At 38.1% G+C, this 23445-nt stretch overlaps 1 protein-coding gene across 1 annotated transcript in view; it reads right to left on the bottom strand.

The window, feature by feature from the left end:
- Positions 1–9680: 9680 nt before the first annotated feature.
- ARIH1 (ariadne RBR E3 ubiquitin protein ligase 1) overlaps positions 9681–23445 on the bottom strand; it is a 105121-nt gene continuing 91356 nt past the window's right edge. The window contains exons 13-15 of the mRNA XM_030889080.2: positions 17566–17826; positions 14104–14216; positions 9681–13073 (exon numbers count right to left, since the gene is read on the bottom strand). Coding sequence (XP_030744940.1) covers positions 12989–13073; positions 14104–14216; positions 17566–17826 — 459 coding nt within the window. The 3' untranslated portion in view covers positions 9681–12988. The remainder of the gene's footprint in view (positions 13074–14103; positions 14217–17565; positions 17827–23445) is intronic.

Raw genomic sequence — 23445 nt, 5'->3', positions numbered from 1 at the left:
AACTTCTGAATGGACCTTCAAGCTATTTACAAACAGAGTCAACACAACCCCAAACTAGACTCAAGGCCCCCAAGTTCATTCTGATTCATAGTGACCCTATAGGACAGGATAGAACTGCCCCTGTAAGATTGTAACTCTCTACTGGAGTAGAAAGCCTCATCTTTTCCCCACAGAGTGGCTGGTGGTTTTGAACTGCCTACCTATGGCTAGCAGCCCAGCTATAATTGCTATGCCACCAGGGCTCCTTGAATGCCTCAAAGCTGTAGTAAAGCCCAGATCTATAGGAAATATGATTCAGACGGACTAAACCTCTACTTAAGTAGCTTGAAAGAGAGAAGGGAATGCCTTGTTTTAGAGGCAAATAATATTTACTTCAGTCACTTCTGTTCTTTTGTACAAGATGTCCAGGATACAATCAAATCCACACGATACAGTATATGCAAAAAGCAGAAATAATGAGATGAAGCAATCGATACAAGTTTAAGAAGAGACACCCAGATGTTAAACCATCAGTCAGAAATTTAAACCTGATTAAAATGCTAAAAAATAAAACAAAACAAAAAACTCTCTAGAGCTAGTTGGAGTTTAGCATGTTGGACTCAAGAGAGTCTGTAAAATACCTATGATTAAAATATTAAAAGATCTAGTGGAAAATGTGAAAAACATGCGTAAAATGGGAAATTTTGTGTGCCCAAAACCGGATTTAACATAAAATGGGAAATTTTAGCAAAAACATTAATCATATGGATGTGAAGTGCTAGAAATGAAAAATAAAAATGAAGAATTCATTAGAAGTGTTTAGCAGCTCAGCATTAGTAGAGGATTGGGAACTTGAAGACAGCTAAAGGTTAAAGCAAGAACAGCAATAAAATATATCACCTGAGATATGTAGGATAATATCAAATCATCTAATATATGTGTAATTGGATTATCAGAATGAGAAGAGTCAACAAGAGTATGGGACCAAAAGAATGCTTGAAGAGATAATAACCACAAATTATCTACTATTAATGGACGACACCAAAACAGATCCAAGAACTTCAGTAAAGCAGACACAAATAAAATATTTAAACTTATCAAAGCCAACCTGATGAAAACCAAGCAGCAGATATTAAAAGCCACCGGTGTGTGTGTGTGTGTGTGTGTGTGTGTGTGTGTAGGTACATTATAGGCAGAAGATTGATAATAAAAGTAATAGAAAACACTCATTAGAAACAAGTGAGACCAGCAGATAAATAATTTTACAGTACTGGAAGAAGAAATAAATGAAGTACTCTACGGAAAATTCTATATTCAATTAAAATACCCCTCAGAAGAGCAAAATAAAAAAATAAAATAAACATTCTCTGAAAGATAAAAGCTTAGAGAATTCTAGAAAAATTGAAGACAAATAAATGCCAGGAGTTATTTAAATTGAATGTTAATGTTACCAGATGGAGTCCTGGATTTCCTGGAAAGTAGGAAAAGCATTGTGGAGTAAAATTTAAAAAATAAATAAATAAAGAATCCATTGTGGAGTTTACAGCATATTATACATGTAAAATACTAAATAACAAGAGAACACCACGTATAATTTCTAGAGGTGCACTGCACAATGCAGTAACCATTAGCCACAAGGGACTGCTTAAATGAAATTCAAATGACTTAAAAATGTTTAAGATTTCACAAAGTAAATTATCAGACAAACCACAGTATAGCAAAATAATATCGTACACATATCTGACAATGCCTTAGTTGAAGGCATGCAACTGTGTGGGTCTTGAGGAGAATGTGAATACCAGAACACTTCATTGTGCTCATTTGAAACCTGTACGTGGATCAAGAGGAAGTTATGCAAACAGAACAAGAGAATACTGCCTGGTTTAAAATCAAGAAAGGTGTGGATCAGGGTTGTATACTTGCACCATACATATTCAATCTGTACACTGAGCAAATAATCAGAAGAACTCAGCATCAGGATTGGAGGAAGGCTTATTAACCACTAGGGATATGCCCATGGCACAACCTTGCTTGCTGAAAGCGATGAGGACTTGAAGGACTTGCTAATGAAATCAAGGACTGCCACTTAAAACAAAAATCCTTACAACTGGGCCAACAGGTAACATCACGATAATGAGTGGCAAGAATGAAGTAGTCAGGGATTTAATCTTGCTTAGATCCACAATCAATCCTCATGGAAACAACACTCAAGAGATTAATTGATGCATTGCATTGGGTAAATTGCCTGCCCAAGACCTCTTTAAAGTGTTGAAATACAAGGATGGTTCTTACAGGACTAAGGTACACCTGACCCAAGCCATGGTACCTTCTTGTATGCACGTGAAAGTTGGACCTTGAATAAGGAAGACCAAAGAAGAATCGATGCATTTGCATTGTGCTGTTGGTGAAGAACATTGAAAGTACCCCCGACTCCAAAGAATAAACAAATTTGTCTTGGAAGAAGTACAGCCAGGATACTCCTTAGAGGCAAGGATGGCAAGACTTTGTCTCATGGACTGTGGACATGTTATCAGGAGAGACCAGGCCCTGGAGAAGGACATCATGCTTGGTAAAGTAGCCAGGCGGAGGAAAAAAAGGAAGACGCTTGACAAAATGGATTGAAACAGTGGCTACTTCAATGGGCTGAAACATAACAATTGTGAGGATGGCACAGGACCGAGATAGGGTCACTATGAATCAGAACCAACTTGGCGGCACCTAACACCTAAATGTGTCAGAGATGTGAAAACAACTGACCTCTCAGACATTATTGGTGTGAGAACAAAGTGGTAAAAACCATTTTAGAGAACAGAGGGTAGTTTCTTATAAAACAAAAAAAGACACTAACCGTATGACTCAGCAATTCTATTCTTATATTTGTTTCTGGGAAAACTGAAAACATATATCCACAAAAGAACTTGTGTAAGACTGTTCATAGCAGCCATATTAATAATCACCCCAAATTGGAAGCAGTTTAAATGCACATCAACTGGGGAATGAATAAACAAATTGTGACATATTTGTCAAATGTACTACTATTCAGTAGCCAAGAACTACTGATGCATGAAACAATATACATGAGACTTGAAAGTAATTAAGTGAAAGAAACCATATGCAAGAGTATATAGGATTCCATTTACATATATGGAGTTCAAAAACAGGCCAAATTACTCTTTAGTGATAAAAATAAGTGACTACAGGAGGGGAAACAGATTGATTTGAAAAGTGCACAAGAGAAATTTCTAGGTTACCAGTAATGGTCTATGTGGTCTTTTGGGTGGTTATAATACAAGTCTATGTACTTGTCAAAGCTCATCAAATTGAGCACTTAGTATTATTTTAACTGTATATTAATTGTACCTCAATTTAAAACAAAAGCGTGTTGTGGGCAGAGGAGCGCTGGTGGTGTAGTGAGTATGCATGTTGCCAACTACAAGTTCAGCAGTTGGAAACCAGCATCTGCTCCACTGAGGAGCCTTTCTACTCTCGTAAAGAGTTATAATCTTGACAACCCAGAGAGGCAGTTCTACCACATGCCCACAGAGCTGATGGTTGTGAATTTGGTTTGTTTTTTGGTTGGGGGTGGGGCATGGAGGGCGGGAGGAAGCTATTCCAGGATCATGTATTCCCAACTTTTTACTAAGCTATCTACTCTGCTCTCACTGTGATCTTGGGGCTCTAAAGTGTTTCTTACTGGTCTCACAATCTAATGTCCAAAGACATTCGAATCTGTGAAGTAATTTTGTAGAAGTCTTCTATTTTCATTGGTTAATGAGCAACCATTTGGCCATGAAAAGGGACTGACCTGTGCTAATTATTTTAATCTGAAGACATGGGGAGAGGGGGAGTTCTTTACAAAGTATTTAGCCCACTCTACTGCAAGTCAGTCAAAATCATGGGGTAAAAATGTATTATTCAAAGGGAAGAATCAGACCCTGCATTGAGCCCACCCATGTGCTGCCATGGCTTTTACAACGCTCAGAATCAGTCTCAGGGTATTTGCATACAAAATTATTTCCTATCCAGAGCCTGTAGACACTCGATATGCTACCTCCCTTCCTAGAAAACTGTTTAGAATATGCCTTGGTTTTGTATACATGAGGGATCCTTGTAGAGTGCAAACAGTTGAAACACTTAGCTGCTAACTCAAAGACTGCAAGTTTGAGTTCACCCAGAAGAAAAGCAAGAAATCAGCCACAGGAAACCACCTGGACTCTCATACATAAGCCCTCTGATACACATGGGTGGCCATAGCAAGTGATTTTATGTAGAAATGAACCACCAGTCAAGTTCATGTGGTAGAAATTTATTAACAAGCAACTTTGTGTTCATAACAGGAAGACGGAAGGCCACCATTAGTTAATAAATGGATTGGGAGCAGGTGCAAGAACTTTTATCATTTAGGGATGGTCCATTAGAATATCTGTTGTCCAAACTTTGGCCCACATGAGGTGCTCCATAAATGTGTGATCTACACACATAGGAGCACACATAGGGAATGCTCTCTGCAAGAGTAAGACTGGAAAGTGGGTGAAGGGAGACGTCGGACAGGGCAAGATAAGACAAAATACCCATTTATAAACTATCAAGGGCTCATGTGGGAGGGGGGAGCGGGGAGGGAGGGGAAAAATGAGGACCTAATGTCGGGGGTTTAAGTGGAGAGAAAATGTTTTGAGAAACGATGTACAAATGCGCTTTACACAATTGATGTGTGTATGGATTGGGATAACAGTTGTATGAGCCCCTAATAAAATGTTAAAAAAAAATGACTGGAAAATTCAACAAGGAGTGTTTTTGAATAGGGTCTCTAGAACTAAACGCCTGTGCATGTTTGCTCACTCCTCAAACAGCTCACTTGGCCAATGGGTTTCAGAGAACCAGCTCTTCATTGCGTAAGCTCCAGATTTACAATTCTAAGAATAGCTGTTTAATGTGGACTAAAGTGGGGTTTCTAGGACACTGCTTTGTCATCAACCAAACAGGAGAGAGAGAAGGGGCGTGGGGGTGGGGAAAGGCCACCAGAAGGAAATAAAATCTATAGAAACAAGCTTTCAGCTGAAGGAACTTTCTGGAGAATTAACAGGCTACTATTATAGGGAACCACAAAGAGCCCTGGGGGTACTGTAGTTCAGAAAGGCCAGCAGTTCGAACCCACAACCCTCCCCATGGGAGAAAGAAGGCTTTATGCACCTCTAAAGATTTAGTCTCAGAAGCCCAAAGGGAGCAGTTCTACCGTCATACAGGGCTGCAATGCATTGGCATAAGATCGATGGCAATTAATACTTGGATAAGGCACTGCAGTGTCACGTTATCTATAATCACCTTCCAAGTTCCTACCCGGAAAGCTTGGAAACTCCATGGTGAAATGCAGGCCACCTGAAGTACCAAACTTTTTATACAGGGCTATTCAGTGAAGGAGATAGGTGCCAAGCAAGACATTCATATCAGAAAATGTTGCTTTATGCACATGAAGTCACTAAGATCGTCATATAATCAGACAGGCCTTCTCAAGAGGTTTCCGTAATATGAGGCTTATTCATTAAAATGCCACAGTGGCTCTTACAGGAGAGAGGAGGACATACTTTAGGTCCTTCTCTGTAGTCAAGTGAGGCTAATGAGTGGCACCTGTTTTGAACAGAGACAAAAATATTAGTCATCAAGTCTCCAGGGCAATCTAAGGCTGGAAGTTCCCCAATCTACATAACTTCGGCAGGTGCTGTTGGCAAAGCTGTCTGAGAAGCAACTACAGGGTGGTTGAAAAGAATACAGTACTAAAGGTCAAGCTATGGCTCCAGCTCTGCCAATCACTGCTTGGGTGACTGGGTAATCCATCCAATACCCATGTAGAACTGCAGTCGAGAGTTTTCGATCAACCAACAGATCCTTTGTTCATCGGCTAGTGCCTGGAACTCTGCCTGGCACCATTGGAGTTGAATGATTCTAGGTCTGAATCTTCATTCCAAGACTTGCTGAAGGAAAGTTATTCACTTTCTATGAGCTCCAATTGTTAGAGGAGAGTAGTAAACCATTTAATAAGATTCTTGAGTTTAAGTGATAATGCACATGAACTGCTTAGTACACAGTCAAAACTATTTTCTTCTGTACGAATTCCCTATTTCCTAAAAAGAAAAAACTTGCAGGGCACTGTAATACCTTGTTTTACTGTAGATACCTTCTATAATGTATGCCCAGCTGAACAGGATTTCCTAGATTTGTGGCTCATTCTCCATCCCTTGTCCCCCAATCCACTAGGGTAAGCAACCAAGTCAAATTTATACTAATTACCCTACCCCTTGGCCCTCGCATTGTCTGTCTGAAACCATTGATACAATGTCACACTTGGAAGCTACTGAGTAGCTGTCAGAAAAAAACCGAGGCTACTTTATAGAGACTAATGTGGACATGCAGATGGCACAGACCCTGCCAGCCTCAATGTTCTTGGGGCCAATCTTTGAGAACCTACAAGACAAGCTGGAGGAGTTTTGTGGGTTCCCCCCTGCTGCCAATTTAGCACTATTACTTGGTAACTAGGTTTGGGAAAATGTTCATTTTTTTAATCCTTATATTTCTATAACAAAGGTAGATAATCTAACAGAATGAACACATAAAGACAGACAAACATAATCCTGCCATAAACTCACTGTAACTTTTGAGCAACAATCTGTGCGCCTGTTACAAAACAGGCCAGTAATGCACCTTTCTGTTAGGGCTGCTTAGGCAACATGGGTAATCGAGCACTGGAAGAAATTCTTCAAAATTTATGGCTACTATTAGTATTCTTATTTTACAAAAGGGGAAACTGAGAAATACTGATCTTTCCACTACACTTGAGGGATAAAAATGGGAAAAGTGTTACAAGAATACCAAAGAATGAAATGAAAAGAAAATGGTTAAGTTTTGTTATAACTTCAACTCACCATGATTAAGTGGAAGCATGTATTAGTTTGAATGCACATTATAAGCATTCAACTTCTTTCTGGCTCCACTGATTTGCATTCTGATAATTTCCCTTTTAGAAAGAGATGTATTGCCAACTGACATGAATACTTTCATTTTTCAGTTCCATTTTTTAAAAAATGTTTTATTGGGGGCTCATACAGCTCTTATCACAATACATACATACATTATGTCAAGCACATTTGTACATATGTTGCCATCATCATCTTAAAAACATTTTCTTCCTACTTGAGCCCTTGGTATCAGACCCTCATTTTTCCCTCCCTCATGATAAATTTTTTTTTTAACCGTGGTTGTCTTTTATTCTTTTTTTTTTAAATCATTTTATTAGGGGCTCATACAACTCTTATCACAATCCATTCACACATCAATTGTGCAAAGCGCATTTGAACATTCATTGCCCTCATCATTCTCAAAACATTTTCTCTCCACTTAAACCCCCGGCATTAGGTCCTCAGTTCCATTTCTCAAGAACTGGTTTTTGGCTTAGTGTATTCTTTGCTCCAAGGTGGACTCTTGAGTCTTAAACTCAAACTCACGGGCACTGAGTTGATTCTGACTCATAGCTATTGTCTCAGACAGGGCTTACACCTACCAATGAGACCCTCTGCCAAGGTTAATAAAAGTTCTGGAAAAATATTACTTTGAAATTCTATTATCTTTCCCACAAACTTCCTGAAGCCTTCTTAAAGAAAGTAGGAAGTGGTTCTTTGACCATAGTCAAGAAATAATCAACATTTCAAAACTGAGGGAATTCACGATTTCACAGGTTTCTCTCAGAGCATGTTAATTCAAAAATTTTTAAAGCTGACTTTTTTTTCCCTAGCTGACTCTTACGGACAGGCTGCTAGATTACTTTCGGAGTAACAGTGCGTAGTGGTTATGCGTTGGGCTAGTAACCAAAAGATTGGGAGTTCAAAACCACCAGCTGCTCTGCCAGAGAAAAATAAGGGCTTTCTACTCCTATAGTTTGTCTATGACACCCACAGGGGGCAGTTCTACCTTATATTAAGTTTTGAGTCCACTCAGAGGAGCCTTGAAAGAAAGGCTTATCTACTTTTGAATTGAGAGCCCTATGGGACACAGTCTATTCTGGCACACACGGGCATCGGGTCAGCAAGAATTAGAATGGATTCTCTAATTTTGGTACCGAGAAGTGCTATCAATGTGTGATTAATTCACTTACTGATTCCTACTCTAAAAATGGCCCTAAATAAACACCTCTACTGTTCAGATTTTCTAAAGAATTCCATGTTAAATTTGCTTATCCAAATACTACTGTCTAGAGAAAAATCAACAATTGCCATAAAAGCTGAATTTAACCACACAGAAACCAAAATTTTAATTTAGAGGTTGGTCATTAGTTTCAAAAAGAAACAGACATGGGGGAGGGAGAAACCAAGGAGCTGATACCAAGGCTCAAATAGAGAATGTTTTTAAAAAAATGATGCCAACTTATGTACAAATGTGCTTGGCGCAATGGATGTATGTTTGGATTGTTATAAGAACTGTAATTAAGAGTCCCCAATAAACGGTTGTTTTTTTTTTTTTAAATGGGAGACAGAAGTATATGGGCTGTTCAGCCACATTTTCAGTTACGAACAAGACCCTTAACAGATTCCTGCATACTACCCAAAATCCTTTACATGGAGATTTTAATTTTTACAAAAAAACTAGATCAATAAATGCAAAGTGCTCAGGCACTGTTTATCACACCAAATCATGCTCAACATTTTACATGGGGTCTGCAAAATGTAAAGGGCCGCTTTCCTAATCTGGTTCCTAACAATTAGACAAACACAGCCACATAAATAGTTGACTCTAAGAGAAGTTGAAGAATGGAGATAGTACATAACGCTGCTTTAAGACAAGGAAAAGGATATAGTCTTTGAAGCACTTTAAAAGCACAAAACCATAGTTAAGGACCTTTTCTGGTATCAAAATCCAAATATGAGGAGACATGGACGCATCAAGCAGTAAGATATATTGAGTCCAAGCTACAGACACTGTAATCTTGGGTAAATTAAATTGAGCCTTTTGTGTGTGTATGTGTGTGAGTGAGACAGTGAGAGTGAGTCAGTGAGAGAGTGAGACAGTGAGTGAGTGAGTCAGTGAGTGAGTGAGTCAGTGAGAGAGTCTAAATTGAGCCTCTTTTCCTCTTTTGTAGAGCAGAGCAAATTTTACTCCATCTACTTAGAGGGTAGTGTAAGTTAAAGTGCATCGAAGATGAAAAGTGATAAACACCCATAATTACAGATCTAAATAATAACAAAGTATACTGTACTAAATCTAATCTGGGAGAGAATGTCAAGGACAACTATCCCCAACTCTGGTGCCTTCTTTAAGAAGACAACTCTCCATCTCTTTATCCACTTCTAAGGATGAGAACAGTACAAGTTACTGGGGAGGCGTTCTGCAGTTAACTGACAATATTTTATCTGAGGGGAAAATATTAGTATTCAAAAATCAACTGAGCATGTATCTCATATGCCATTGTCCTTACAATATGATGGATATCTTAATCAATGTTCCAGGCAGACAATGGAAGGTTATGGTAACTGAGTGAATTGTAGGGGATGTTGTCATTTCACAGTTCCCTGCAAAGAAATGGAACCAAATCTTGACATTTTATATTAAGTAGGGATGGTGAATAAGGCACGTAATACAAGGTGGTTGTCAGGCCACCAATGTCTTTTTTCTCTCCCCTTTTTAACTATTAAAATAAACATAAGTAACTAATGGAATAACAAAATAAAAGTTTATTTTATTAGAATTAGGAATGTTCTTTCCCTCTGGGCAACCTGAACAGTCCAGTTACAATGAAAATCTAAGAACAGTTATTTCCACAGCACAGGGTGCTCTATGCACAAAATTACAGGGTTAGGAGCATTTAATCAATTTACCAATCTGATTGTCTCACCAACCCGCCCCCTCCCAACCCCCAAGTGCTCTATACCAGGATTTCCAACTAACAGAATCTGTTACATCAAGTCCATTACTTTCTTGGTACTAAATTTCAATTTCTAACCATGGCTAAACCACATTTTACACTGCCATTCAACTGTTTCAAATCAAGTCAATCAGTCTTGGATCTGTTGTATACTTACGTATGTATACACGTGTGTATTTAATAATTTTTATTTAAACACACATAAAAACACATACAATCTGGGTCAGAAAATTACACAGAATTTAGAGCCTGATGATACTCTGTGCTAATCAAATTTATCACTGTGGTTTGTGTCCTGAGCTTCGAATCAAAATTTTATTGTAGATTGTTGAAAGTCCATCTCTGCTTCATGAACTGTCCAAATAAACAAAGCATGCACTTTTCAAAAGACAATGTAACTGCTCTCAAGAAGACAGGGAATCCCTGATGCTTATGGTGAAGAGCCCTCTGATAGCAAGACTTAGGTAGGTGAAATAGGGAAGCTGTCAATATAATATGGCTTGCCTATCCCAGTTTGGGGCATCAGAGCTACTTACAATGAAAGCAGTTAATGTGGGGATTTTTTTTTCTTCAAATATGGAGATAGCTATTAAAAGCCTCAGAGTAGAAAAGGCCAGTTCACCCTGATCCAAATTAGAGAATACACCCACAATTACAATATTCTCAGGTAGTACGCCAACACCGAAACTAGAAATTATCTCTAACAGCACTGTCCCTCCATGGGGGCTGGCATCCCGAACTGCACAAACTATCGTGGATAGTTGGTGCAAGGGGAGCATGAGAAGAGGATTTATGACACTTAAACCTAGATACTGCAAAGTTTAACTGGTAAGGTTTTAAAAGAACACAACATACACAAAGCATGTTAAAGGAGCCACATACATCTCTGAAGCAACTCTGGCTGCTTTTCAAAGTTACCAGGGAAAGGAACTTATTCAAGCTTTCTAATAATAATAATTAAAAAAATCTGTTTTGATAAATGTATTTAAGATTGATGCAGTCATTTAAAGTAGAGTCAGCTGGATGACGGGGAAAGGGAGAAGAGAAAATGGAGGAAGCGAACGCTGAGTTCAGATTTACACCTGAGGTGGCAAGGGAGGTGAGGAGAACGGCACAGGTCAAGTTGATCCTAAAGCGACAAGTGGTTTAAGGAAGCAGCATAATATATTCCGCAAACATTCACTGATTCTGGATGGGAAAAGAACAGTTGCAAGTACATCTCATGTAACAACCTTTTCTAAAAGGAAAAGTAGGGTTGATTCAGCAAAGCCTAACTTAGGCAAAAGGCCAGAGGAAAGTGTACCCACTTCCCAATGGAGTAATAAGATGTACAGTGCAAGAGCAGACACAGCTGCCTCACAAATGGTAAACACTCCCCTGGGCGCAAGACATTTCAAGGAAGACAAAGAGGTCCTCAGCCAAAATTGGTATTTAATATTAAAACCTCTTAATCTAATTGCCTAGTTCACTCTGCACTCCCATGAAAAACTGAGATTTAGGGGTGCTGACCTGTTGAAAAATACCGTAACCCAGAATGGCATACACAGGCATATAGTTAATAAAACCACCACCATCCTTTACTTTTAACATAGCTTAGTAGAAATTTCTTAAAAATGGACATCACAGCTAATATGCATTATTCTCCTACCTGCTGACCATAGAAAAGAAGCAAACTCGGTGATTTCTATTTAAATGCACTAGATGAGAATATCATGTTCTAAAGGTGTTTTGCCATCAAACTGAACCCACAGCAACACACACACACACACACACACACACACACGCACACGCACGCACGCAATTTCAGTATCTGCCATTTTAAATTCACAATCTGAGACTAAGTGAACGGCTATTTATTTATATTTAAAGCAAAAACATTCTATTTGACACCCTACCATGGAGAAAGGGTAAAAGAAGAGCCAAAACTAAAATCTTAAAAGGCTCAAAGCAGCAATTAAAAATGAAAAATCTGAAAGGAAGTAAACTGTCAAATGCTTCCTCTGGATGCGATGGTTGGTTAGGACGCCTTCAGCTGTGCGTATGACAGGAACACACAAAGGCATAGGGAGATGGACGAGGCCACGGTGAGGGAGATGAGTGGGGCTGGGGTCATCTTCAACGACAGCAACAAAGTTCCCCACTGCAGCCCTTTTCAGGCCATGGCATTTCGTCAAAACTCAGCCTCTAATACATTTGTTTTGTACCCAATCAGGAGCTGAGAATGCCAGGTATGAGGCCCTGACCAGTAACAGACATAACCAAACCAGAAAGGGCACAGTAACCTCAGGAGCGGAAAAGGGGAGCAGAGAGTCCGGGTTAGGGCTTCCAGAGGAGCTAAACCAACATACTTGTTACCCCACCCTAGAAATAGAAAGCAAACTCAAAGAAAAAGCACAGCAAATAGACATAATCTTGAAGATTTTTAAAGAATAAATATTTTTGTAATTAAACATTATGCAAACACGTGCCACGCTTGCTTTGTCCATGCATATGCGCTATATACAATTTTGAAAAATACTGTGTTGTCCTCTTGTTTTAAAAGTCATATACAAAGTTTTTTTGTGTGTTTTTGTCTAATCCTCCTGCTACTACCCTTCCCTGCCCCAAGAATTTTCTTTACAAGGAGCTACTCATCGTTCACTTGGGACCTTGGGGTATGACAGTCTGTGTGTGGGTGTACTTGTATGTGTCAGGGAGGGAAGAGAAGAAATTCTTTACCAAAGTACAACAAAATGAATGGTTTGGACGTGAAAAGCAGTGTCAAAGAGCTGTTTTGAATTTTAACTGTACTACACTCAGGAAAAAGAAGTCAGCTTTGAGAATGAAGCTACGTTACAAGTTAAAGTTGGAGGGCTTTTAAGTGTGTCTGTCACACTTGTTGGCGGCCTAGAATACTGTTGTACAATGGTTTATATCTACCTTTTTTTTATTACAATATAATTTACTTAAACTTCCTGTTAACAAAACAGAATTCCGGTACTACAGACCATCGGTGTCAGAAGAGGCTTACTGCCTCCTTGTTTGTGTTTGTTTTGTTTGTTTTAATTGCATGAGCACTCTAGATGGTAAAGTTTTCATAGTTCATTTTATGCAGGGCCATTCTCAGTCCTCAATGTACTCCCACAGATCTTTCTCATAGCCTTCATGCACATGCTGTAACAAAACCCGTCGTCGACTCTCACAGTATCTGTAATTAAAGACAAAAATAAAACTGGTCAGTCTCCACTAATAAAATAATATTTACTTATTTTTAAAGGCATTGTTATAGAACTATGCATCTGGTTTTTAACAGGCCCATTTGTGGATCTATGTATATAGGTACATAAATTGTTTCTAATATTAAAACAGTATTTTCTGTACAGCCATGATACATAGCCCTGGGTTACTAATTTTATAGCAACACTAAAAGTCCGTAAAGAACTTGAAAACCATCCACAATTCAACCTCACCATTCTATAGACAGTTTACAGAGTAAATCACATCAGAAAGAAGTAATGTCAAGGGTTACCTATTTGCATCTGAAAAATATTTGTACTCCATAAAAGCACTATAAATACAAGGTAATTAGATATAGTTTACTAAATAAGTGATAATATTAGTTAGGGCCTAAATCTCCAAGTCTTCCAATTTCCTCAGGTTTCCTTCAGTTATTTTATTTAATGATTAAAAGAAAAAACTTAGGGGGAGGAGGGGACAAACTTTATGCTGAGAAATCAAACATTTGCTAAAATCAAACTTTAGCTTAAGAAGTGGCTTATCAACCCTCAGCAAAGTAATTCTCTCCTTAGAAATAATAAATTTAATTAAAATTCTAAAGAATGAGTTTGGGTAAATCAGTTGTCAATAGTTGTGACCCACAGAATCCCCATGTTTGGAGCAGCATCCTATTCTCACCCCTCATCCTAATAGCCACTTGCCCATTTAGGATCTTTCTTCCTTGTAGGGCAGCAACTAAGTACATACAGCTGAACAGATGCAGCAGAATCATATTGCTGGTGGGGTAAAAGGCGGATTTCCTCTATGCTTGATCAGCACTACTAGCTGCAATTCTCTGCCCAATGGACAGAAGCAATCTGCAAGAAACATGGCAGCAGCTCATTTGTTGAATATGCTCAGCCCAGCCTCACTATCACCTAACTTCATCACCAAGACATAGTACAGTACCACTGCACAAACTTTTGCTCAACAGCTATTAAAAGCAAATGAAACAAACTCACCTGTACTTATCTTGAACCTTTTGCTTTATATCCTGCAGAGAATCTTGGGAAATATCTCGTTCCAGGTACCCCGAAAGCACCTCTGTGGCATTCTCTAGATCTGCCTGGTTATTCTGTAGGAGGAAAAAGATACTGCAATGTTTTGTTTTCAGAGAAAGCTAAAAAAAAACAAAAACCTTTTAGTTCTGAGCTAGGCTACTGCTGTGATTCCTTAATTGTCAAAGATGATTTAACTGCATCTGCAAAAGCTCCTTGTTTTAAGCTCTAACAACTTATTTTCTGTTCTCAAAAACACATTTTCAAATGTTAAAAGAATTATAGATTCACCCACGATCCTGGGATGAATATTTTTTTAAATTGTAAAGTATTTAAGAAAATCTCTTGGAAACTCCCATTTCTGAAAAGTTGCTTGTGTTAAAAACTCAAAGAATACCTTGAGGGGGAAAAAAAGTCACCTTATTTTTTAAAAATCATTTTATTAGGGGCTCATACAACTCTTATCACAATCCATACATACATCAATTGTGTAAAACACATTTGTACATTCATTGCCCTCATCATTCTCAAAACATTTCCTCTCCACTTAAGCCCCCAGCATTAGGTCCTCATTTTTCCCTTCCCTCCCCGATCCGTCCCCCCTCATGAGCCCTTGATAATTTAGAAATTATTATTTTGTCATATCTTGCCCTGTCCGATGTCTCCCTTCACCCATTTTTCTGTTGTCCGTCCCCCAGGGAGGAGGTCGCAGAGTTCCTTGTAATCGGTTCCCTCTTTCCACCTTATTTTTGCTTACTTCTACCCACACATACGAGAAAATGAATTTTTTTAAAAATCCTACTCCTACTTGCTAGTCAATTTTTTTTGGTTCATTACCTATATCAATGTGTCATGCATTAATTTTACAGAACATCTTTATTTGAAAATCCTTTACTAACAACAGTTAACCTTTCAATGAAGTGAGATACATACCCAAAAGTATACAAATAAAAAATACACAAGTCAAAGAATTTAATCCCCATAATGCTCACTCAGATCAACAAAGAGAATTACTAGCATATCACCTCTTTTGTCACTATTTTTCCATCAAGAGTAACCGCCATATTAACTTTTAAATACTATAGATTTGTTTTGACTAATGACAGCTTTTATTGAGGATTTATTAGTGTTGTGTAAGCAATTTGAATGAATTGTCTCGGTTCAACGTAGAATGATATTGTAGTTACTTCACATAATGAGGACAAAGGAGGCTATAAAAAACGGCAGTGCCACGAGCTTCCTGGTTGGTAAAAGACATTGGTACACATAGGATGGTAACACCTATTTTAGGAAATGGAAGTTCCACATTGGGAACCTTCACAGATTGCCCAATGATTTCTTTGTGGTCTTTTAAGCTAAACCAAGTCAAAACCAGATATCCCTGCCCTGGAGCTGATTCTATACAGGGGCTTTCAAGGCTATTAATCTTTATAGGAGCAGATAACCTCATTTTCCTCCCATGGAATGGATCATAATGATTTAAGCTGAGAACTAGGAAGATCTATTCTTTATTCCTTGTGAGTTGGCCATTTTGCTCTCAGACGCCTCTCTTCCAGATCTGTATTCTCTCACGACTGGGGGTTTCCACTTAGAAGACAGTCGCTAATTTTACAGCTCAAGAGTAAATACTTCAAAAGAAACTCGCTCTTAACCCTCTAACTTCTATCAGCATCACAAATAATTTGGTTTAATACAAGTCTATAAGTAAATTTATTCTTCTCAAAAAAACTCTTTGGAAACTTTTTAAGTATTGGCTTAAAAAAATCTGGCCAGACAAGTTAGGGAACCAATTATTTAGCCCCTATTAACAGATGGAGCCCAAGTGTCGGCACCCCGAGGTCTTAGCTGCTCCGTCAGTGTTCCGGGAAGGCTTCTGAATCACTCTTCTCTTCGACTTGATGTCTGTATTCTGGCTTCGGCTAAGACTTCCTTCAGGTGGACCACACGCTGTTTTGTTAATCCACTGGAACTCACTTTCCATCTTCTTTTTCCTCTCATATTCAATGTTGTGCTGATGGTTAAAACAGGCTTGAAACATTCTTCTATTTGCTATCTCTTTCATCTCATGTAGCAGGTTGGCATTCAGCTCTCTTAAACACTATTCCTTCATGGGCGGGAAGGGAGGGGGAAAATGAGGCGCTGATACCAAGGGCTCAAGTAGAAAGCAAATGTTTTGAGAATGATGAGGACAATAAATGTACAAATGTGCTTGGAATAAAAAGATGTTTTCTTTGATGAGGGCAACAAATGTTCACATGTGCCTGACACAATGGATTGGATGTATGGTTTGTGATAAGAGTTGTTACTAGCCTCCAGTAAAATGATTTTTAAAAAAGAGAAAGTTTATTTGATGAGTTCTTAGTAAATACTGTTAAAGTTTGCCCTCTAACACCGTGCAAGACAAATGGGTATTTAGGAACCTTGGCCAGTCACACTCCCAGGTTCTGTTTGGAGCCAGTCAGATTGTTTTCTCACAACATTTTAAAGCCCCCTTGCGGAACTTTCTTAAGTTCTGTGAGTTGTTTTAGGAAATGACTGAACTCCAAGGAGTATTGGAAGCCTTTGGTTAGAAGTAAGGATGCTATAGCAACCTCAAGCATAAGGCTGGCACTTGAAATTGTGCAGACTTGGGTGTCTGGACAATTGTGCCCTTTGTCCTTTGAGATATGACCTAGATCCAGGTCATTAGTATTAGAGGAAGATGTACCACACATGCAGTTGAATTGAATTAATAGATTGCAATGGTTTGAGAAGTGGGATTTTATTTTTTCATCAGGTTATTATTCTCTACTTACTCTCATTTAAAAGCAGAAATAGATGTTAAAATAATTTGCTCCAAGTCAAGAGAGTTTATAAAAGTGATAAAGTCGAGATTCAAATCCAGAGCACTTAATTGCTAGCTAGCTGAGCCATATCAATTTAAATGAAATTTTAGACAGAAAATTTAAACTTCCTTCCTGTACCTTTTGAGAAAATATTGTGTCTACTAATGTATTCCAAGTAGGCAAAGAAACCTTTAAAATCTCACAGTTGATCCTTCAACAATATATAGTTTGAACTTCTGGGGCCTATTTATGCATGCATTTTTTTGGTCTATTGTTCAGATGGAGATAATTCGAGCCACACAGAGTCTTACATGGACACCTGAAATCCTTGAGTTTACTAATAGTAACAATGGCGGGTGTGTGTGTGTGTGTGTGTGTGTGTGTGTAATCCACATATAAGTAGGCCCGTGGAGTTCAAACTGTACTGTTCAAAGGTCAACTAAATTATAAGCAGATTTTTAGCTATGTAAGAGGCTGGAATCCCTAATCCTCGTACAGGTTCAAGTTTCAACTGTGTATTTTCCAATGAAAGACCAAGTAGATTCTATGAGACAGGATGAGCTTTTACCTGCTGTGTGTCTTCCACCAGACCTATACCTACCTCAAAGATAATAGACTGGTTATTCTTTTTGAGGTAGAAGGCGAAGACATAAGTGTACATGAGTGTGGCACGACACTGGCAGAGGACATCAACTGCTTTCTTCAGGAACTGCACCTCAATCCAGGACATGTTGTGCTGTTGCATCTCCTCCATTTTCTGCTTCACCTGGGCATACAATTTGTGCTCAAAGCGTAGACTCTGCATGTGGTTCATATAGCGATTACAGTAGAACAGGTACCTCTGAAGGGCTGCCCTAGATCGCTGTTCCATTAAGAAAAAAATAAATACATTATACACAAAAGCTGTTATCATATTTAATGATGAAAAAGTATAGGAAAAAAGAAAGGGTTTAAGAACGTAATCTAAAATGTAATTTTAGAACAAACTATTGCTGTTTTGTTATTTAATACTGTGTTAACTGTTCTGTAGATGTGCTTTCCAATATAGTAGACACTCAGCACATGGACCATTTCCTTTTGCTTAAAATTGAAAATTCATTTCTTCAGTAGCAACTAAACCACGGACAATGGTTAGAACATTTCCACTGTGACAATGGATGTAAAAACAAACAAATTTACTGCCATTGAGTCAATGTTGACTCATATAGGGAGCAAGCCCCTTGTGGGTTTCTGAGACTGTAATTGTTTATGGGAATAGAAAGCCCAGTCTTTCTCCTACAGAGCTGCTGGAGGTTTTGAACTGCCCACCATGCGGATGGCAGCCCAATGTGTAACTACTAAACTACCAGGGCTCCAAGGCATTGGATAGAGCACCGTTTTAAACATGAAATATGACATAAAGTACACAATGAGCAAACAGTACTAATGGTTAATTTTCTGTGCCTCCACCCCCGAAATTCAATCTAAATTTGATCCAATTTCTAGAATTAACCACCAGTTTCAAGAAATATAAGAATAAAATAACTCATTTTAACAATATCATGGAGTTGCAATCAGCAAAATCTACAATAGGAAATATTTTATAAGAAAAAAATTATCAAATGTCTTCACCAAATAAATGACGAAGGTAAGAAATGGAAGCAAGAATCTATTCATAAGAGTTGAGATATGTTAATCAAATGTAATTTGTGGATCCTGAGTTGAGCCAAACTATTTAAGAAATATATATGCATATATATTATTGAAGAGTCTGTTAAAGAGATAATCTTTAGTACCTGATACACAGAAAATAATTAACAAGTGTTTACTAAATGAAATAATTTCTGAGAGATACCCTATTTATACATATTTTCTTGACTTTTACCTCCTCTATACTGCCTGGCTTGTTTTATTGTTGGTCTATTGCTTACAAGTATTAAACCTGAAACACACCCACTCCTCTCTTGTTGACATAGTTAGCTTCCACAGACAAGGCTGTTATGTAAAAATGGGAGAACTGACCACATCAGATAACATAATGGATAACTGCATCATTCCCTAACTGACAAAACACTGAGAATCAAGGCCCAGGCAAGTTGACACATAATCATCACAGCCAGCATTACTCACATCTCACACTTGGATGCTTGTGAACATCATTACTGAGCAACGCAATTAGATAATTTTTAAAATTCTTGTCATAAACGTGCAAATCCAGATAATGAGGTGGTTGTTAAGTGAGGGACAGGTGAAATTTATAATTCCTTAATCATATCACTCAACACTGAAATCTCCTTAAACAAACAAAACCCAACAACACAAATCATGCTATTTCAAAGACTTCCAAAAAAGAGGTCACTGCCATCGAGTGATGTCAACTCACAGCAACTCATGCCAAGTGGACAAGGTAGAAGTTGCCCCTTGAGCTTCTGAAATGGTAACTCTTTATAGGAATAGAAAGTCCCATTACGCATAGGAAAATTATGCCAAATCCAAAAACCTATATGGAAAACAATCTACATGGCATTTTCTTGAAAAGTACCAATATTTCTAAGTCTGTCAAATTCTCAAAGTAAATAGGAAAACCTAAATTAATGTTAGATGCTAAAGGGCTTTTTAATTAATCAGATCAATAATTCTCCAAAAAAAAAAAAAAGAGAGGCAAGTTTCACACTAATATATCTGTAAAATTCAGCATGGCAAAAAGGAAACCCATACCATCACTGCATAAGGACTACCTTTATAATCAATTGTCTGCGAATCTAGACTGAGAAAAGCAGTGAATGAGGGAATAAAGAGAGAAATTGAGAGAGAGAGAGGGAGACAGCAGACTCCTCCAAACCCATTGCTACTGAGTTGACTGAAAATAGGGATCCCACAGGACATAGTAGAACTGCCCCTGTGGGTTTCTAAAACTGTAAACCTTCATGGGAATAGAAAGCCTTATCGTTTTCCCAAGGAACGACTGATGGTTTCAAACTGTTGACCTTATTTATAGTTTAGCAGAGTTAGACTTGAAAAAACCTCAATTACAAACTGTCAAGTCAAATTCAGTTGCTGCCTGCTTTTGTAAATAAATGCTACTTAGAAAAAAAAAATGCTACTTAGAACACTGTCAAAAGTCTGCTATTAGATTGACAAGAGGTAGAAGCAGAGGTTAGTGGTGCTGAGAGAATGACAGAAAAGGTGGGCTCTTAGTTTAGAAAACAGAAAAATACAGGAGTCCACTACTGTTTATACTGTGCCATAGTACGTTACGCCAGCAATGTAAGTATAGCTTTCTGAGGCACAGAGAGTATCACTAGTTTTATTAAAGATCAGGTACAAAGCTCCAAACACATCATCTAGCATTTTCATTTTAAATCAGTAATTCCAGTAAACATTAGGCCAGAATACGGAGTGGGGTGGGAAGAGAAGTTAAGGACAGAAAGACATCTAATTATGTTCTCCATTCTGGAAGGTGTGGCTTTCAAAAACAAAGAAAGAAACAAAGGCACTGATAAGAAAAATTTCCCCCATATTCACATGGGATCAGTAAGAAAAGATTGTAGTTCTTCTAACAGATGTGAATTTAAAAAAAGTTAATAATCAATCATCTAAAACTCATTTATCAGGAACCAGCTAGGAAGTTATGCACAGTGCTCACCCAACCTGAAGGTCTCGATGAAAGATTCCGCCAGCACCCAAATGAGGACCAGGTGAGGCCAAACATAACCATATATCCCATCTGGCTATAGTGCTTTTCATTCATAATAAATAAAAGCTAAAAGCCCACCAAAGTTATTATTATTATTTTTTTTTAGCCAAAGTGATTTTAAAAACTGTAAAACAGCATAAAATAAATGGAAGATTCCTCTGTAGCCCCCCCCCCCCAAAAAAAAGATATCATCAAAATTAGTAGAGGATTTTAGAGAATGTATGGCCCTCTTCAGTAGAATGTAAGACAATCATACTGGTCTACAGTAGAAAGCCCTTAAAGAGGAAGAGATAAAATGTAAAAACCAAAAAACAGAAGGAGATGCAATGATAACGTGGGGTAAGTAAAAAATGTAATAGCAGAAATTAGTCTAAACAGGAGGCTGGAAAAAGTATCACTGCTATGACATAACTTTCCTATCAAAATTACATGAGGTGAGGTGACATATAAACACCACTAGATGAGGGCCTGTTAGGAGTGCCAACTGAGCTGATCTAAGGAGTGAGTGGAATTTTAAAATGTGGTAAGAAAAAAAACAAAACAAAACCCAAACTGGACCAATAGAACATATCATGATAAACAGAGAAGTTGTTAAAGATTTGCTTGTGCTTTGATCCACAATCAATACTCATGGAAACAGCTGTCAAGAGATCAAATGATGCAGTGCATTGGGTAAATCTGCCACACACGACACCTTTAAGGTGTTGAAATATAAGGATGTTACTTTGAGAACTAAGGTGGGTCTGATCTAAGTCACAGTACTTTCAATTGTCTCACATGCACATCAAAGTTGGACATTGAATAGAAAGAGTGAAAAAGAATTGATGCATTTGAATCACAGTGCTGGTGAAGAATACTGCAAGTATCATGGACTGCCTAAAGAACAAATACCGCTGTTTTGGAAGAAGTTCAGGCAGAATGCTCCTGACTTGCTCTCATTTACTTCTGACCCCACTCTCTGGAGAAGGATGGCACTCTTGGTAAAGTAGAGGGGCAGGGCAGTGGGGAGGCCCTCAACAAGGTGGATCAGTACATTGGCTGCCACAATGGGCTCAAACATAAGAATAATTGTAAGGATGACGCAGGGCCAGGCAATGTTTGGTTCTGTTATACATAGGATCGCTATGAGTGGGAAATGATTCCATGGCAACCAACAACAACAAAGGAAAAACAAACAAGCATTCAATATCACCTGAATGAATTCCTTAACAACTGAGAACCAAAATTTAATTTCAGGGCTTACATGTGTGAAATGAACAAAACTGGCATCAAGCAGCTAACTGTGGTAGACTAATGAGAAAAATAAATGGTAAGAGAATGGTATGTTAGGTACTTGTGAGTCAAATTTGATTCATTGTAACCCCACGTGATAGAGTAAAACTGCCCCCAGAAGATTTAGCTTATAATCTTTTTTTTTCCTTTAAATCATTTTATTGGGGGCCGTACAATTCTTATCACAATCTATACATACATCCAATGTGTCAAGCATATTTGTACATTTGTTGCCGTCATCATTCTCAAAACATCTGCTTTCTACTTGCACCCTGGCCCATTATCTTAGCTTATAATCTTTATGAGAACAACTGCCTGGTCTTTTCTATCATACAGTCACTCGATGAGTTTGAACCACCAACCTTTCAGTTAGCGGCCAAGCACTTAACTGTTGCTCTACCAGGACTCTTTGGTAGGAGAAGACATCAAATCAAATCAAATCATGATAAACCATAGCAACGGGTCTCAACCTGTGGGTCGTGACCTCTTAAGGGGTGGTGGGAGTGGTGAATGACCCTTTCATCATCGCCAGATTCATAACAGTGGCAAAATTAAGTTATAAAGTGGCAACGAAAATAATTTTATGGTTGGGGGTCACCACAAGGACTGTATTAAGGGGTCATGGCATTAGGAACGTTGAGAACCACTGTACTATAGGAATGAAGGTGCCACAACTGAGTAGAAAACTGGTGAGCGTAGGAATCATCACGAAGGCACTTCTAAGTCTACATTTTGAGCTGTCTCTTAACTGATAGCAACTACCCACTCATGAGAGAGAATCTTTAATGATTGATAAAATAGTTTTTACTGGCTTATTTCTGAATTAAGATCTTACTCCACTGCCCTCTACGTAGCACTATAGTATATTAAACTCAAAATAACCCAGTCATATAATATTCTATTAGCAGTAATTTAAAAATAGTTGCACAAACAACACATTTGTTAAATAAATTAATAATGAATTTTACTGGTTGTGCAGGTCTCTTTATTTATAGAGTTACTGGGTATGGTAGTATAAGGCACTCAGCTGCTAACCCAAAGCCTGGAGCTTCTAATCCCCCAGAGGTGTGTTACAAGAAAAGGCAGGCAATCCACTTCTCAGAAATTAGCCTTTGCAAACCTTATGGAGCACAGTTCTACTTTGACATATATAACATCTCCACAAGTTGGAATTGACTAGATGGAATTTCTTTTCCTTCAACTAGTATGATTTATATTAACACTTAAATACATAGGAAATTACCATTTTTAATAGGATCGCAAATATTGTTTATAGATACACTATTCAGTCTTTTGAAAAGTGAAACATCTAACTTTCTAGTAATATGATAGACCAGGTTATAGACATTCTTTTGTATTAATGGAATTTTTATTAGAAAATAAAATTTTAAATAAAGAACCATTAAAAAGTGAAACACTGCACATTCACTGTGGAAAGCATTATGGTGCTATCTAAAACAACAGAACAGGCATCCTGTACGACACTGCTACAGATGGGAACTGGGAATCCAGGACAGATGAAACCCTCAGGAC

This window comes from Echinops telfairi, unplaced genomic scaffold, assembly GCF_000313985.2.
Source record: "Echinops telfairi isolate 266 unplaced genomic scaffold, ASM31398v2 ScPeMD7_7475;HRSCAF=8513, whole genome shotgun sequence".
Classification (NCBI taxonomy): domain Eukaryota; kingdom Metazoa; phylum Chordata; class Mammalia; order Afrosoricida; family Tenrecidae; genus Echinops; species Echinops telfairi.
This window is presented reverse-complemented; position numbering and strand designations above follow the sequence as displayed.